This window comes from Lepus europaeus, chromosome 1, assembly GCF_033115175.1.
Source record: "Lepus europaeus isolate LE1 chromosome 1, mLepTim1.pri, whole genome shotgun sequence".
Lineage (NCBI taxonomy): Eukaryota > Metazoa > Chordata > Mammalia > Lagomorpha > Leporidae > Lepus > Lepus europaeus.
The window spans coordinates 38,431,352-38,448,261 of record NC_084827.1 but is presented as its reverse complement, the minus strand read 5'-3'; the positions used below and the strand labels follow the sequence as shown (position 1 = coordinate 38,448,261).

Below are 16,910 nucleotides of genomic sequence, written 5' to 3'. Positions count from 1 at the left end.
AGAGCCAGGAATTCAATGCCAGTCTCCGACGTGTGTGGCAGGAACACAGTTATTTGACCCACCACAGCTTCCTCCCAGGGTCGACATCAGCAGGAAATTGGAATCAGGAGTGGAGTTGAGTATCAAACCCAGGTAAATCAACATCAGACATAGGCCTCATTACCACCAGGCCAAATGCCTGGCCCTGTCCTCCCAGAGATATGTCATTGTTGTCTCCATGGGGGTAATACATTCATCATTTCTCATCATATACCTATCCTGCACACTCTGTTAGAACAGATAAAAGGGCATGCTTCCCTTTAATAGACTTCTTCACAGCTGTTCTGATTTCTGGCCTCTCACAAAGGTGCCGCATTCATCATCATCAACCCATGGCATCGATTCTCTTTACTGATTTATTCTCATAAATGATTTGCCATAATAGAAGATCTGTTATAACTGTGCACTTATACTTACTTAAGAAATTATAATTTATTTTTCTTCTATCCCTCTCACAAAAATAATGTAAATCAAGGCTGGGTGTCTGGGAGATTTATTTTTCTTTAGAAAGAGTACATGAATTAATCAAGTTTAAGAAATGGAGAAATAGTGGAATAGCAAAACAAACATGGCCTCTTGAAGTAGACAGATATGAGATGAAATTGCAACTGTCACCTAATTTGGGCAAGTCTATTTCTGTTTGGGACAATGTGGCAGAGCCAGTTGGGTTGTTATGAGGAATAAAAATAACAGATACAAGCTTACAGCATTCATAAGCAATCAATTTGTGGCCACTATTACCATTCCTACTGTGTTGCTATGTCCACCTTCGTATTAGGGGGAAAACAAAAATCTACAAAGGAAAGTAAGTTTAAGGGTTACAGACGTCAATAATCAAAGAAACAGCATTCTGACCGCCACTTCTTAGGCTGACAAGGCTCCCACCAAGTAATACACAGATTTTTCTCATCTGTGCCGCAGTTCTGAGTAGATGCAAAGGGTGCAGATTTGACTCAGGCTACCAAAAAGTGACAGTGGCACTATAAGGAATAGTGTGTAATGGTCTCTCAACTAAAGCAGGAGCATGCAAACTACATGTCCTATTCTTTTTCAGTGGTTTAACTTTTGCTCATCAGATGGGAGTATTTGATAATCTCTTAAATATTTTTAACTTGTTTTTAATCTTTTGTCTTCTTAAATCTCCTAAAAAACAAGATGGGCGGGTTCAGTCATATCTTGGAAAACTAGCTCCAAGTTACAAGCTTGGTGCTGGCACTTGGCACAGCAGTTAGGATGGGTGCTTGGGACACCCCATCCCATAGCAGAGTGTCTGCTTTCAGGTTCTGTTTCTGCTGCTAATTCCAATCTTCATGTCAATGAGTACTTTAAGAGGCAGCAGGTGGCGGCCCAAGTACTTGGGCCCAGGCCACCCACGTGGGAGACCCTCACTTTGGTCAGACTCAACTCCAATGATTGCTGGTTCAAGGGAGTGAACCAGCAAATGGAAGATCTCTCTGTCTCTTTCTGCCTTTAAAGTGAATAAAAAATTTATAACATAGACACATTTTTCAAAACCCAGTATGTAGTATTTGTGAAGTTCTATGGAATGAATATTTTCTCTATGATCTCCTGGTACCATATGCTTTAAAACCAGACTATAAATTCTCTATGTTTTTAACAATAAGCTGTCATTAACTGACTGAGTCAACCCTAACATACCATTGCTTTAAATTGACAGCTGAAAAAAAATTCTAGGAATATTTGATGGCAAATTATCTTATGTGAGATATGATATGATTGGTCTTTGATGGGTTGAAAACCAGCCTTGGAAAGGCAGCAGGCCACCATAATGAGTACATCAGTGGAGCAAACACGTGAGGTTGCAAAGATAGGTTTCTAAACAGCCATAATAACCTTAGAGTTTAGTTGTCAAGGTTCAGATTCAGTAAAAGGCACTAAAAGAGTCCAGTGTTATCACTCTATGCACCTAATGCCTTTTCTTAGTTCTTCACTGATGGAGTAAAAACATTTTCATTTTGCTGATATGCATCATGAAATGTGGTGCATTATTAGGGTGAGCTGATAAAAAGACTAAACAGACTTCTTTCCTTCTACTTTTTCACTTATGCACTGTTTATATTGAAATAAGAGTAAAAATACAGTTATAAATTAGGATGATTTAAAGTTTCTACCATCAAAATGGACATTAGTTCTGGAATTTTTATTATGGGCTCACTTTGCTGCATACAGATAGTTTCAGGAATTTTGATTCATAATTCTTTGGGGATTATATTTGCAGGAAGTGGTGTCTAGCCAGTTACCTCATTGTCTCTTTGGACAATTTGGACTGAAATTGAAGGGATTTAATTCAGTTTATGAAGCACAATTTAAGGCCTGCCTTTTCCCCTTAGTCAGAGACTAAGACTAATCAGGAGATAATTGACACTTTGTGTAGGGTTGGGTTTATTTATTATCAGTGTATTGAACTACATTGTTATACACTTAGCATAAGGCTATCTTTCCTATTTTTCTTCCTAAGTTTTAGGTATTGTTTCATTTATTGAATACAAGATCCTGCCAAGAATTGCTGTATTATAGGACTGTATCACTAGTTTTCTCTATAGCTATATGTTAGTGGCTTGTCTTGCTTCAGGATTTATTTATTCTTAGTTACTTGAGAGAAAAAAGGAGGGAAGAGTGGGAGAAAGAAAGGGAGAGAGAAAGAAGTCTTCATCTACTAGTTCACTTCTTAAATGGCTGCCACAACAGCCAGGGTTGGGGTAGACTAAAGCCAGGAGCCAGGGGACTCCATCTAGGTCTCCTGCATGCTTGGCAAGGACCCAAGTTTGAGGCTTCCTTTACCTTCTGCCTCCTGGGGTGTACAACAGCAAGCAGCTAGATTGGATGCGGAGTGGGGACTCGAACCCAGCACACTAATGTGGGATGTGGGCATCACAGGCAGCATCTTTACCACTGCACCAAATGCCCACCTTGCTTTGATTGTGTTATAGAAAACCAATTTGTGGGACCGGCGCTGTTGCATAGCGGGTAAAGCTGCCACCCGCAGTGCCAGCATCCCATATGTGCGCCGGTTCGAGACTCGGTTGCTCCACTTCCGATCCAGCTCTCTGCTATGGCCTGGGAAAGGAGTAGAAGATGGCCCAAGTCCTTGGGCCCCTGCACTTCATGAAGAAGCTCCTGGCTCCTGGCTTTCACTTGGCGCAGCTCTGGCCTTTGCAGCTAATTGGGGAGTGAACCAGCAGATGGAAGACACCTCTCTCTCTCTCTCTCTCTCTCTCTCTCTCTCTCTCTCTCTGCCTCTCCTTCTCTCTGTGTGTAACTCTGACTTTCAAGTAAAACAAATAAATCTAAAAAAAAAATTGCTCATGGAAGCTTTGTTAACAAATTCAGAAAAGGTAATAACCCCTTGTTTGTACCCAGGGTTTTATAATCTGGATCCCTTGGATGGGTTTTACAAACATCTAAAAGTGTATATGAAATTGGTTACACATACAGGTGTGTGTATTGTTCTGGAGACAAGGTCCATAGTTTTCTTCAGATTCTGTAGCAGTTCATCAGTCTCTCTCTTCCCATTAAGAACCAGCACGTACGGGCTGGTGTTGCAGCACAGCGGTTATGTGGCAACCCTTATGCAATGCTGGCATCCCTTATGAACGTGAGTGCCAGTTTGCTCCACTTACAATCCAGCTCTCTGCTAAAATGCCTGGGACAGCAGTGGATGATGGCCCAAGTGCTTAGGCCCCTGCACCCATGTAGGAGACTTGGATGGGGTTCTAGGCTCCTGGCATCATACTGGCTCAGCCCTAGCTTGTGCAGCCATTTGGGGAATGAGCCAGCAGATAAAAGATATCTCTCTCTCTCTCTCTCTCTCTCTCTCTCTCTCTCTCTCTCTGTGTGTGTGTGTGTGTGTCTATGTGTGTTTCCCTCTCTCTAACTATGCCTTTCAAATAATAATGACTTTCAGATGCCTTTCCTACAATACATGGCATAGGTCCTTGACTTCTCAAGTACCATACCTAGCATCATAAGAGATGGAGAGGCCTTTATTGAATGCCTTCTGTATATTAAAATCTATGAGATGCCCTATATTTTTCAAGTGCCTGCAAGAACATTTTGTTAAAAAGGATTGTGTGTTTAAAGTGAATTTCATGCTGAAGATGTTTCCTATAACATTTATAATGTGATTGAATTTATTTTAATTGCTTTGAGCTTTTTCTCACAGGCCTTTATTTTTCTAAAATTCATAGACATATTGTTAGCAATCTGGATTTAAGACTGTTCTATTTTTGTAGTGGGTTTTTACAGTTATATTTTAGAAGCAGATAAAAAATTCTGGCAGTATACTCTAATCACTTAGAAATGTTTTAAGTCTTTGTATCTCATTCAACATTCTAAATAGAAAGATCTGCCTTGTAATAATAATAATAAAAGATACAGCCTATAGCAATAATGGCTAAATCCTAAGGGAAATTTTATTTCCCATGGTGTACTATAAATGTATGTATTGTAACACACAGACTTCAGACAAAATAGATAATAATTTTTATTATTTATGTATATCTTGGAGGTAATGATTAACTTCCACATAAAGTATCCTTGCACTATTGTAGGGCCTAACTCTTATCTGAATTACCAAAACAACCTCTTAACTAGTTACATTTCAAGCTTTTTATTTATTTTCACTTCATTTGAAAGGCAGAGAGAGACAAAGAAATCTTCCATCCACTGGTTCACTCTCCAAACGGCCACAAGAGCTGAGGCTATACCAAGCTAAAGCCAGGAGCACTTCATTCATCCTGGGTCTCCCAGCTGGGTGGTAGGGACTCGAGTACTTGAGCCACCACCTGTGTATTAGTAAGAAGCTAGGATCGGAAGCAGAGCCTGAACTCTACCGCAGGCACTCCACTATGGGATGCAGGCTTCCCAAGCAGTGACTTAGCCACGGCGCCAAATGCCCACTTCTCGGACTTCTCTCTGCACCACTGATTTCCCATTCATGGGTTCTCCTCCCTCACACACACTTAGAAGTACCTAATCCTATCACCCTCATCTAGCCATCCCTCTTTAGATCTCTCCCCACAATGGGAAAATAAATTTCATAGCCTTATTTCGGGTGTACAGATATCTTCAACTCTTTGTCCTAATATCCCTTCATTTTTCTGAACATGAATCCTTGTTATGTAAGTCCCTTCTCATCGGCTATTCCATTAGTGACAACTGGAAGATTTTTATCTAATTTACTATGCTTGTTGAGCCATGCAGTTGCTAGGTACACAGATAGCTCTAGACGCAGTTGATCTTTGCTGGATAATTTCATAACATTCACAGGTATAAATAATAGCTACTCAATGACACATTTAGTAACCCTCCATTAAAAGGAAGCATATGGGTCACAATATCACTCAGCTACAAATTTAAATACTTTCACATCTTGCAGCAGCATTTGTTTATTTTGCCTCTCATGTCTTACTGGAATGCCTTCTCCTTGGCTAGATTTTGCTTTATTAATCTGGAATTTGGTAAGTAGCAATCCATGTGTGAACATAAGTCAGGAGATTTTCTTTTTTCACAGCAGTGCAAGCTAAAATAATCTCTCCCACAGGAGTAAGATCCAGCAAAGAAGATTGACTCAGGAGAGGAAGGAGAAGTTCAAGTTGAGCCAGGAATGATAACAACACATTTTGACTGTTTGCAATGTTATTATAGCATCTGATAATATTATCAACAGTATCACTTAGTTGGAGGCAGTATTGTCCTGACTTGTAAAATTACTTGAATCCGTATCTATGGAATGTGAAAGAAAGTCCCAAGGTCACAGTCTCTGGGGTGGAAAGACTAAGAACTAATTAACTGACAAACAGGAGACTATTCAGGCTTCAAATCATAGATTGTAGGGTTTGATTATATCGAATGTATAACAAAAAGCTCCAAAGCAAATAGCAAAGTTTTAATAGAGCTCTGAACAACTGAAGTATTTCACTCATGATGTTTTTTGGGTGAATAATTTGCCATATTAAATATAATAATTTAACAAAGTGCATTGACATTTCAGATTCTTTCCCTTTCAATTATTTTACCATTTTTTTGTGATACCTAACACACATAGAGAAACCTAAAAATATATCTAATTATCCACCAGGTACCCATCTCACTGTCTAAACACCTATCAATTTATGCCCCATTTTACTGAATCTTTATTCTTATGTATTCCTCCCCAGCCCAGATTATTATGAAGCAAGTTATTCATTCTAGGATACTCAAATATATTTGATTTTCTCAAAATTTTCCTTATGGCTAACTTTTTGGACCTTATCTAAGAAATTTTGTCCTACCCCCCAAGTTATTAAGGATATTCCCATATTTTTTTCTAAAGTTTATGTATTTAAATGTTTTCTCACTTATTTAAGAGGTAGCAAGAATGACAGAGAGAAAGAGAGAGGGGGGCAGATTTCCCACCTGCTGGTTCACTCCCCAAATGCCCACAATGGTCAGGCTTGGGCCAGGGCCACAGATGAGAGCTGAAAAACACAATCCAAATCTCTAGAAACCCAGTTACTTAAGTCATGGCCACTGACACCACTGACTGCCACAGTCTGCATTAGCAAGGAGCAGGAATAAAGAGCTGGAGCCAGAACTTAAACCCAGGTTCTCCAGCATGGGACACAGATGTCTTGACCACTAGGCTAAACACCTTGTCCTGAAGTTTATTTATTATCTTTGCTACTAAAGTCTACAATTCTAAATGTTCATCAACTGCCAATATAGTTTCTTGAAACTGTCATCCTTTTACCATTTCTCTGTGATGTGAAATCCATGGTACCAGAGATCTGTGGGAACATTTACAACATTTGATCACACATGTTAGGCCATAAATCAAATCTCAACAGGCTTTAGAGGCTTCTAGTTTGACACTTATTTTCTTACAGTGACTTGAACACTTCCATTTTTTTGACTTTCATCATTTCCATTAAAAAGTCAGCTGTTCAATATATACTCTCTTGAAGGTAATCTTTCTCTTTTTTCCTGACTTATTTTAGTGTTTCTTATTACATTTGGATTTTATGTAGCTTTTCTATTCTGTATTTAAGGAAAGATTTCATTTTCCCTCTAGGGAATTATGGCACTTCTTCAGTCTATACTTTGATATCTATCAGCAGTTTTGAAAAATATTAGGTACTGCATCTTTCTTTCTCCCTCTAACATCTCCTAAATTAAAATAAACTAGCTCTCTCCATTCACAGTTTTAAAAGATTTTTTATTTATTTGAAAGATAGAGTGACAGAGAGAGAGGAAAAAACAGAGAGAAAGAGATCTTTCACCTGCTGGTTCACTCCTAAATGTCTGCAACAGCCAGGGCTGGGCCAGACCAAAGCCAAAAGTTAGAAACTTCATCCAGGTTTCCCATATGGGTGGGAGGGGCCAGACACCTGGGCCATCTTCCACTTCTTTCCCAGGCACATTATCAGGCAACTGGGTCAGAAGCTGAGTAGCCAAGACTCAAACCAGCAGTCTGATATGGGATGATGGTGTCACAGAGGTGATTTAACCTCGGCACCACAAGCCCCTCCTCATTCTCATTTTCATGTTGTCTATTAGAATTATTTTTATCACTTTTGTCTTCATGTATTTCATTCTGGGTAGTTTCTTTAGATCCATACTTAATTCCTAATTGTCTCTTCAGCTGCTTCTAATCAGTCATTAAATCCATCTATCAAGATGAAATTTCAATTATCGTATTTTTGATTTCTATATTTGACAGATTTTTCCAGTGTTCTATATTACCTTTATATTCTCTAATGCTGTAACCAAATTTAAAATATGATTTATATCTCTTGAATTTACTGAATATAGGTTATTATTTGATAATAGTTGCTGTGTTCTTGGTTTTTGTTCTCTGTTATGTCTTAGTGATAATATCTTAACTTCTCATGTATCTGGCTATATTCAGTCATGTGGTACTTCCTTTAGATTGAGATTTTTTTTTAGAAATAATTGGAGGTCTATGGTATAAATGCTTTCCCATAGTGAGAATTTTCATTAGATTCATCCACACACTTTGGAGAATTACTATTTCTACATCACCTTAGTCCAGGTTGTTTTCTTTGAATCAAGAATATTCAAATTTATATTTAAATGATTTTGTATAACTCCTTGATTATGAAGTAAAACAGTGAGGGGAGTTTTCTGTAGCTTTTCCAATAAATGGCTATTTTCATTCAAATGACTTTCATTTGATTAGCTTAACTATGTGAGTATCATCATGACCCTATAAGGAGGATATGGGTATGAACACCTAGTTGGCTCTCCAGATGCCAACTGTCAGAAATCAAACAGCATATTCCTCACAAACCAGTTTTATCATATTATTGATTTTCTCCTTGTCCACATTTTAGTAAAGGTTACTAAGTACAGTGTGTTTATCTTTTCTGCTGTGAAACCATTATAACTTCCAGTCTTCAGTAATCACTCAAACATCTCATCTTTATAATCAAGATATCCCTTGTTCTAGTACTTTACCGATCTACCATGAACTTTCTTTTTTATGACACTAATCTAGTTTCCAGTTTCACTTTCTTTTCAATAGTTTTCAGGATATGTTACGTTCTTCATTATAAAAGCTTTTCTTTCTCTCTTAACATAAAAATAATTATTTACTCTTTAAGAATGATATCATTGGGATAGGCATTTGGGGCAATAGCTAGGGTACCACTCAGGATACTGGCATCCATTACTGGAGTGCTTGGGTTTGAGTCCCGGCTCTGCTTCTGATTCTAGGTTCCTGCTAATGTGAACCCTGGGAGGCAGCAGATGGTGGTTCAGGTGCTTGAATTCCTGCCATCCACATCAGATAATCTGAGTTCTGGGCTCCTACCTTTGGCCTGATACAGCCGCGACTTTTAAAATCATTTGGGGAGTGAAACAGCAGATGTTTCTGTGTTTTCAGGAAATCAAATTTTTCGGAGATTTTCATTGTCTGATATGGTGCTATGTACATAACAAAACCTTTACAAGTATTCGTTTAAATAATGAGAATCAACGGAATTACTAACAATGCTAAAACAAATGGCAAAAGGACCCCTAAAATGATCAACATTGGTTTATTTTCCGTAATTCAAAATGAACGGCTATCAATGTTATTTGTTCATGACAATGAATTTTGTTCAATAACACTGTTATTTTGTTCATGAGAATTTGGCTGCACCACGTAGCTGTGTTCAGGATGTCTCTCAGTGCCAGGACATGAGGATAACTCCCATGAGAGGTCCCAAGCACTTTCTATGTTTGTGACTGATTCAGACTATTTAAGAACCATTTCTCATCACTAGTGCTTACTGTGGTTGTAGCTGTCACTGTGGAGGGAGTTGGCTGTGTCATGCTCCAGGGAAACACATGAATTATGACTGCGGTGGTGGTTGACAGCTGACTCACTGGATCCCCACCTAATTCATCAGTAACTTCGATAAGCAGCTGGAACGTCTCGGGGGCCAGAATGCCTTGAAATACATCACCCTGGAAATTCTGTGTGGCGGCCAGAGAAGGAGGACCAAAATCTCGTCTCCAAAGTATGAACTGGTTATTTGTATTTCCTGAGAATGAGGAGGCAAGAAAACAGAAAGAAATGACATTATGCATGGTTAATGATACCGTCTTGTTGAAACATCTTGTTGAAGCTATTTCAGAATATGTTGCCAGCAGTTGCAAGATGCTTCCCGCGATCCTCTGTGCAATAGTGTGAGAGGGACTTGCACAAACTCCCACGTCTTACCTCCTACAATTGAATAGCTCAGGTGCTCCTGTGGAGAATCTCTGTCTGAACAGTTGAGCTGAATAAAAGGAGTCTTCATAGCTGAATAAATCTGAGTTTCCAAGTGTGGCGGCGTGCATACAGGAGGCTCATCGTTCACATTCTGTCACACAAGCATATCATCTATCTTAGGTTGTGTCTTAAGCAGCTTGCCATATTTAATAAATTACTATCTAATTCTGGTGATGCGTTTTTTCACTTCACAATACTGCTTGAGAATACTCTTACAGTTCATTTTTGATGATTTTACATTTGCAAAATATATTTTAGTATATCGTATAAACTTGCTCTTTGGGTTACTAAACAGTCAAGTCCACACTTTATTTTTACTTTGAAGAGTAAGGAATTAATTTCCATTTCATGCATGTGTATTTCCTATGCAATGCTGATAGGACAGCTACTTGGGACATTCACGATATTATGAAATTTAAAAGTTTGTTTAGGGTGGGCACTGGCGCAATGCTTAAGATGCCACTTGGGACACCAGCATCCCATATTGGAGAGCCAGGATTTGAGTCCTGGCTCTGCTCCTGATTCCAGCTTCCTGCTGATGTGCACTCTGGGAGATAGCAAATGATGACTCAAGAAGTTGGGTCCCTTCCAACCATGTATGAGACTTGGATTGAGTTCTGTGTTCCTGTCTTAGCCTGGCCCAGCTCCAGCTGTTGCTAGCATTTGGAGAGTGAAACTGTGAGAGGGGAATCTGTGTGTGTGTGTGTGTGTATGTGTGTCTGCCTCTCAAATTGGATAAATAAATAAATAAATAGAATTAGGTTGAGATTAAATTTTTTCTACTGTAGTTTCCTTCTTTTCAAGAAGGCTTATATCTTCAAGTCTCCTGTACAATTCTACAGAAGGGGTACACACATTAAAAAAACCATAGGTCACAATTGGACGGTTTTATTTACAAAAAAAATTCCCTTTTTAAAAAACTATCTTTATGTGTTTATTTGAAAGACAAAGTTGCAGAGAGAGAGAGAGAGAGAGAGAGAGAGAGGGAGAATCTTCCATTTGCTGATTCACTACTCAAAATGGCCGCAATGACCAGAGTTGGACTAGGCTGAAGCCAGGAGCCAGGAGTTTTTCCAGGTCTCCCATGTGGTTGCAAGGACCCAAACACTTTGGCCATCTTCTGCTGCTTTCCTGGGTACATTAACAGGGAGCTGGATTGGAAGTGGGGCAGTCAGGACTTTAACCAGCGTCCATATGGGATATATTGGTTTTAACCCATTTTGCCTCAATGCCACTCTAACCTTCTCTTTTGTACTGAATTAGTAGTCAGTCAATTCAACCTTATGTTTTTCTGAAGATATCCATCATCTAATACAGGCAAGGTGTGGCTTAGTTTTCAAACTAACAGCGAATTTCAGCAGTTAGACTGAAAGTGGAATGATATTATCTCTGAGAACGCCTGAAGGTTCTTTATTATCAGGGATACAAATTGATAAGCTCCCTACCACCATCTCCCTTCTTTTCTCACCACAACAGACACTGCTAATCTATGAAAATAATGGTTTCCTTGATGTCTTTTATTTCCAAAATAAAGGTAACTCTTAGGACAGTCTCCAAGACTTTCTATGTCCCTAACTTACTTAGAATGGTTTAAAATTGCGCTAAAATAGCCGGTGCCGCTGCTCACTAGGCTAATCCTCTGTCTGCAGTGCTGGTACTCTGGGTTCTAGTCCCGGTTGGGGAGCTGATTCTGTCCCGGTCGCTCCTCTTCCAGTCCAGCTCTCTGCTGTAGCCTGGGAGGGCAGTGGAGGATGGCCCAAGTGTTTGGGCCCTGCACCCGCATGGGAGACTAGGAGGAAGCACTGGCTCCTGGCTTCGGATCGGCACAGCGTGCCAGCCATAGCAGCCATTTGGGGAGTGAACCAACGGAAGGAAGACCTTTCTCTCTGTATCTCTCTCTCACTGTCTAATTCTGCCTGTCAAAAAAAAAAAAAAAAAAAAAAAGAATTATGCTAAAACACCCAGTACTTACCCTGATTGTAGCACCTATAATGCAGTTTCAGAGTTAAGGAAGGCACTATCTGTGTTATCAGATTTGAATGGGAAGTGAAACCAGTTTATGTCCTTGATTTGGTCAATCAAAAATGGGAAATGAAGTGCCTGAGTCACCAACACTTCTTTGAGCTATACATCTTGTACATCCTCAGCTCCCCCACTTTGGAGAGTCTGCTCCTTAGAAGTCAATGGAAGGTACAGAGCAAATTCCACATCTTTCCCTCTTATGCCCACTCCCAGGTACAAGCTGCATGTTGGTATTCACAGAAGGTACATGCTAATATCTAAACCCTATTTCAGTAAACAAGTACTGATGTCTTTAAATCTAGAGCCTTGTTAACCATTTTCCCTAAAAATGAATCACAATTAGTCTCCCCTTCCCCTTGCCAAGAACATCTCAAAAAGAATACTTTCAGTGTTTTTCATAGTCACTTTAGTCACATAACACAACTACAACAAATAATTGAATGCCTAATATATATTAGATTCGAATTTACTTACACTTGCTGGGATTAATGTATACCACAGAACAACTCCATGAAAATGTGGCCTTGTTATCTTTTAATATTGCATAAATTTTTCAAGCTGAGACACATGCACACATCTTAAGTAGTAGACCCAGAACTCCAAAAGGTGTAACTTTAGCATCTGAGACTTTAACTGATGTGCTAGGCTGCCTCAATGTTTAATGGTGCCTAATTCATAGTTATAATCATGGCTTACAACATCACTACACTAGCTTATTTCTGTTATGGCTCTCATCAAAAACACTTCCCACTTGTGATGAATAGCCATCTCAGGTATTCTGAGTAGTGCTGACTCATTAAAAGAGCTTCTTTCTCTGTCTTTTAATTGATTGTTCAGTTTATATGCACTCTTAAGGCATAGTCACTATCAAGAAATTATGTGTGTGTTGTAACTTCTTCATATTTGAGCTTAAATTTTGAATAAAATACCTTTTCTCTTGCTAACTGAATCTTTTTTTTTTGAGCTCTATTCCTTTCTCTTTTTTTTCATTTATTAAACTTTTATTTAATGAATATAAATTTCCAAAGTACAGCTTATGGGTTACAATGGCTTCCCCCCTCCCATAATTTCCCTCCCACCCGCAACCCTCCCCTTTCCCGCTCCCTCTCCCCTTCCATTCACATCAAGATTCATTTTCAATTCTCTTTATATACAGAAGATCAGTTTAGTATATATTAGGTAAAGATTTCAACAGTTTGCCCCCATATAGCAACACAAAATGAATCTTCTTTTTTTGTAATTAACCAGAAGTATTTTAAACTGAAACATTAATTACAAAACACTTCCAATTCAATATTAGCATCCAAGTTTTCCTATGAAAAAAAAAAATCATGGCACCATATTGACCTTAAATTTCCATTTTTTCTTATTAGCTTTTTGTTTAGTACAAATGAAAATATACAGATTTGTATTTGGAGAAATTGACTTTATAAAGGTAGGTATGGAAAGAATTATAGAAGTACCAAAAATCAGCAAAAAAAAAAAAAAGCATAGTAAGCTCTAAGTGGAATTTATTAAGTTAAAACATTAATTGCTTCTCATTGTTGTATGCTTCTCTATTCTGATTTTTCCCTGGAGTATAATAAAGGATTCTGAAAAGCTGTTTTCCTTTGGGTCACAGAGAATAGCATAGTAATACACAGGCACATTGTTACATGCAGTTATAACTGGGACTCCATGCACACTAATGCTGTTGTTTAATATCATGTCACCTGAAAGTCCCCACCAGAGAAGGGTGTTTCTTCCAGGCACTCAGTGCTCACTTGTCTAACAGAGGCTGGGATGACAGAGTTCTTCAGGGTACTGTGTTGTCTGAACCCAGAGGTTTGGTCTAGATAGCTCTCTTGCTTTGGAGAGTGAGCTTACTAAATTATGCTGTTGATATTTTCATGCAAACTACAGAGACACATCACACGCACGCACACACACACACTTACACACACACTCACACACACATTCACGCACTCACAAACCCTATATCCAGGTCCCCAGATCCTCAGGTCTCATCAGTAAACAGTCACCAAGCTGGTTTAAATGCTGAACATTGGATGTTGGCAGGGTTCCTCAGCTCCTCAACTTTGCACGATGTATTTTCATTAAAATTCATTTCCCACCTATTTCCCAAAGGACTTCTTCATTCACCATTTCCCCTGTCCTCATGTTACTTCTTGGTGAAATATTTCAGATACACTGAGTACTAATACTACTGGTTGACATACCTGGTAGCATCTTTATGAAAAATAGGAAGGAAAATGTGACTTACAATTCAAGGGTCTCACTCTGTAGGGCAGAGTGCAGCACCTAGGAGATGCCATAGCTTTGTAAGGGAGGTTCTGGCTTAGACTCAACCACAGTGAGAACGGTGGAAATTCGGGATGAAACATCCAGAAATTGTTTAAGGGGGCCAGCGCTGTGGCAGTTTAAAGCCCTGGCCTGAAGTGCCTGTATCCCATATGGGTGCTGGTTCTAGTTCCGGCTGCTCCTCTTCTGATCCAGCTCTCTGCTGTGGCCTGGGATAGCAGTGGAAGATAGCCCAAGTCCTTGGGCCCCTGCACCCACATGGGAGACCTGGAAGACACTCCTGGCTCCTGACTTCCGATCAGCGCAGCTCCGGCCATTGCTGCCATCTGGGGAGTGAACCAGCAGATGGAAGAGCTCTTTCTCAGTCTCTATTTCTCTCTGTAACTCTGTCTTTAAATAAATAAAATTAATCTTTTAAAAAAAAGAAATTATTTAAGAACAATTCCAAGGATAAGAGTGAAAGGGAAGAAGGGAAGGGGTCAGTGCTGTGGCACAGCAGGTAGAGTTGCCACCTGCAGTGCCAACATCCCATATGGGCAAGTTTAAGTCCCATTGCTCCATTTCCAATCCAGTTCTCTGCTATGGCCTGGGAAAACAGTAAAAGATGGCCCAAGTCCTTGGGCCCCTGCATCCACGTGGAAGACCTGGAAGAAGCTCCTGGTTCCTGGATTCAGGCCAGTCCAGCTCCAGCCATTGCAGTCATTTGGGGAGTAAACCACTGGATGCAACATATATCTGCTTCTTCCTCTCTCTCTCTCTCTCTCTCTCTCTCTCTCTCTCTCCCCTGCCTTTCAAATAAATAAATAAATAAATAAATAAATAAATAAATAAATCTTTTAAAAAAGAGAATGAAAGAGAAAGGAAGTAAGTTAATTTACTGAGTTGAAATTAGGAATTTTCGTGTAAAGTGTGTTACCTTTAAAACACAACCCATTTCTGAGATGAGAAAGGAACGTGTGTCAGAGTGTTACTGGAAAGCACTGAGGAGGACACTCAAATATTCCTCAGGGGGGAAATTGTCTAAAGACTTTCCAAAAATACTGCTATGATCCCTGTGGCTTTCCAAGTTCATTTCTTGACCTAATGTTTTTGGAGTTGCAATTTATAACAGTCTTTTTTTTTTTTTTTTTGACATCTCCATTATATTTTTGAACTCTGGAGACACGTTGGAAGGAGGATTTGTCCCTTCTCCAGCCTTGTCATGACTAAACTTAAAGCTGGTTCCTAACATCACGCCAACCCTGAATCATCAGGCTGAGTTCTGAGGTACTGTTCTTATGGCTTGGGATTTGCTGCATTATGCCAACATCACTTGCCAGAATTAATTTTGGCAAAAGATCATCATTTCCCTCACTAACTGAATCTTCAGTTATTGGATAATACAGTGCATTCATCGCTCAGTGTTCCCAATTAAGATATTATATGTGTAACTATTGGTTTGTGGGAATCCGTTCATAGCAAATTCTACAAGAGAGAGAAAATCTATATTTGTAGCCATTTATACACTTCGAAAAATTAGAATTATTAAATATCTGGAATTTTCATACTCTAGAATTTTATTATATATGTTTATTAACTAGATTCCAATAACTAAAAACAAACTTAGCCATTGTATATATGAATTTCTTTCAAATCTGCTCCCAATTAAAGGGAAGTAAATTAAATTAGGATGATCTTTAAGTAATAGGAAAAGACATTTTCAATTCCTACCTCATTATATCCTTAGCTAAGATATTTAGTGAGGTAACAAACTCTATATTTTCTTAATTTTTTATTAACACGTAATAATCTTATATATTGGTGGGATGTATTTTATTTATACTTATGATATTTTAACACAGGTATTCAGCCTGTATTAATCAAATCAAGGTAATTTTTTTCATTTCCTTTTATCTTTACATTTGAAGACTTCAAGCTCCTTCCCTCCAGTCCTTCGTAAAACAGACATCGTGTTATTTTGAAATATGGCATCCCCACTGTGCTGTGGAACACCAGAAACTACTCCTTCTGTCTAACAGTGTTTTGTGCTCGTCATACAACCTTCCTCCATCTCCCTCCCCATCCTTCCCAGCCTCCAGGAATCACTAGTCTATGCCTAAATTGACTTATTTGGTTTTCAAATATGGGAGAGAACATACAAAATTTGATTTTCTGTATCTGGCCCATTTCACTTAACGTAGTGTTCTCCATTTTCATCCATGTTGCTGCAAATGACAAAATTTCATTCTTTTTTTAAGGTAGATCATTATTCCACTGTGCATATATGCCTCATTTTATCCATTCATCCATCAATGGACATCTTGGTTGATTCTTATCTTGGGCATTCTGCATAGTGGACAATAAATATGGAAGTATAGAAATTTCTTGGGGCCGGCGCCATAGTGCAGTAGGTTAATCCTCCGCCCGTGGTGCTGGTATCCCATATGCATGCAGGTTCCAGTCCCAGCTGCTCCACTTCCAATCCAGCTCTCTGCTGTGGCCAGGGAAGGCAGTGGAGGATGGCCCAAGTGCTTGGGCCCCTGCACCCACATGGGAGACCAGGAAGAAGCACCTGGCTCCTGGCTTCAGATCGGCGTAGCTCCAGCCGTTGTCGCCATTTGGGGAGTGAACCAACAGAAGGAAAACCTTTCTCTCTGTCTCTCCCTCTCACTGTAACTCTACTCTCAAGTAAATAAATAATGAAATCTTTTTAAAAAAGAGATTTCTTTGATATGCTGATTTAATTTTCTTTAGAAACATACCCAGAAATGGGATAGCTAGATAATATGGT

The 16,910-nt window shown here is 39.1% G+C and overlaps 1 protein-coding gene across 1 annotated transcript in view; it reads right to left on the bottom strand.

Moving 5' to 3' along the window:
• LOC133762480 (cadherin-related family member 4-like) overlaps positions 1-16,910 on the bottom strand; it is a 123,082-nt gene that overhangs the window by 20,745 nt on the left and 85,427 nt on the right. Inside the window, exons 17-18 of the mRNA XM_062195476.1 lie at positions 9,767-9,908; positions 9,334-9,587 (exon numbers count right to left, since the gene is read on the bottom strand). Coding sequence (XP_062051460.1) covers positions 9,334-9,587; positions 9,767-9,908 — 396 coding nt within the window. The remainder of the gene's footprint in view (positions 1-9,333; positions 9,588-9,766; positions 9,909-16,910) is intronic.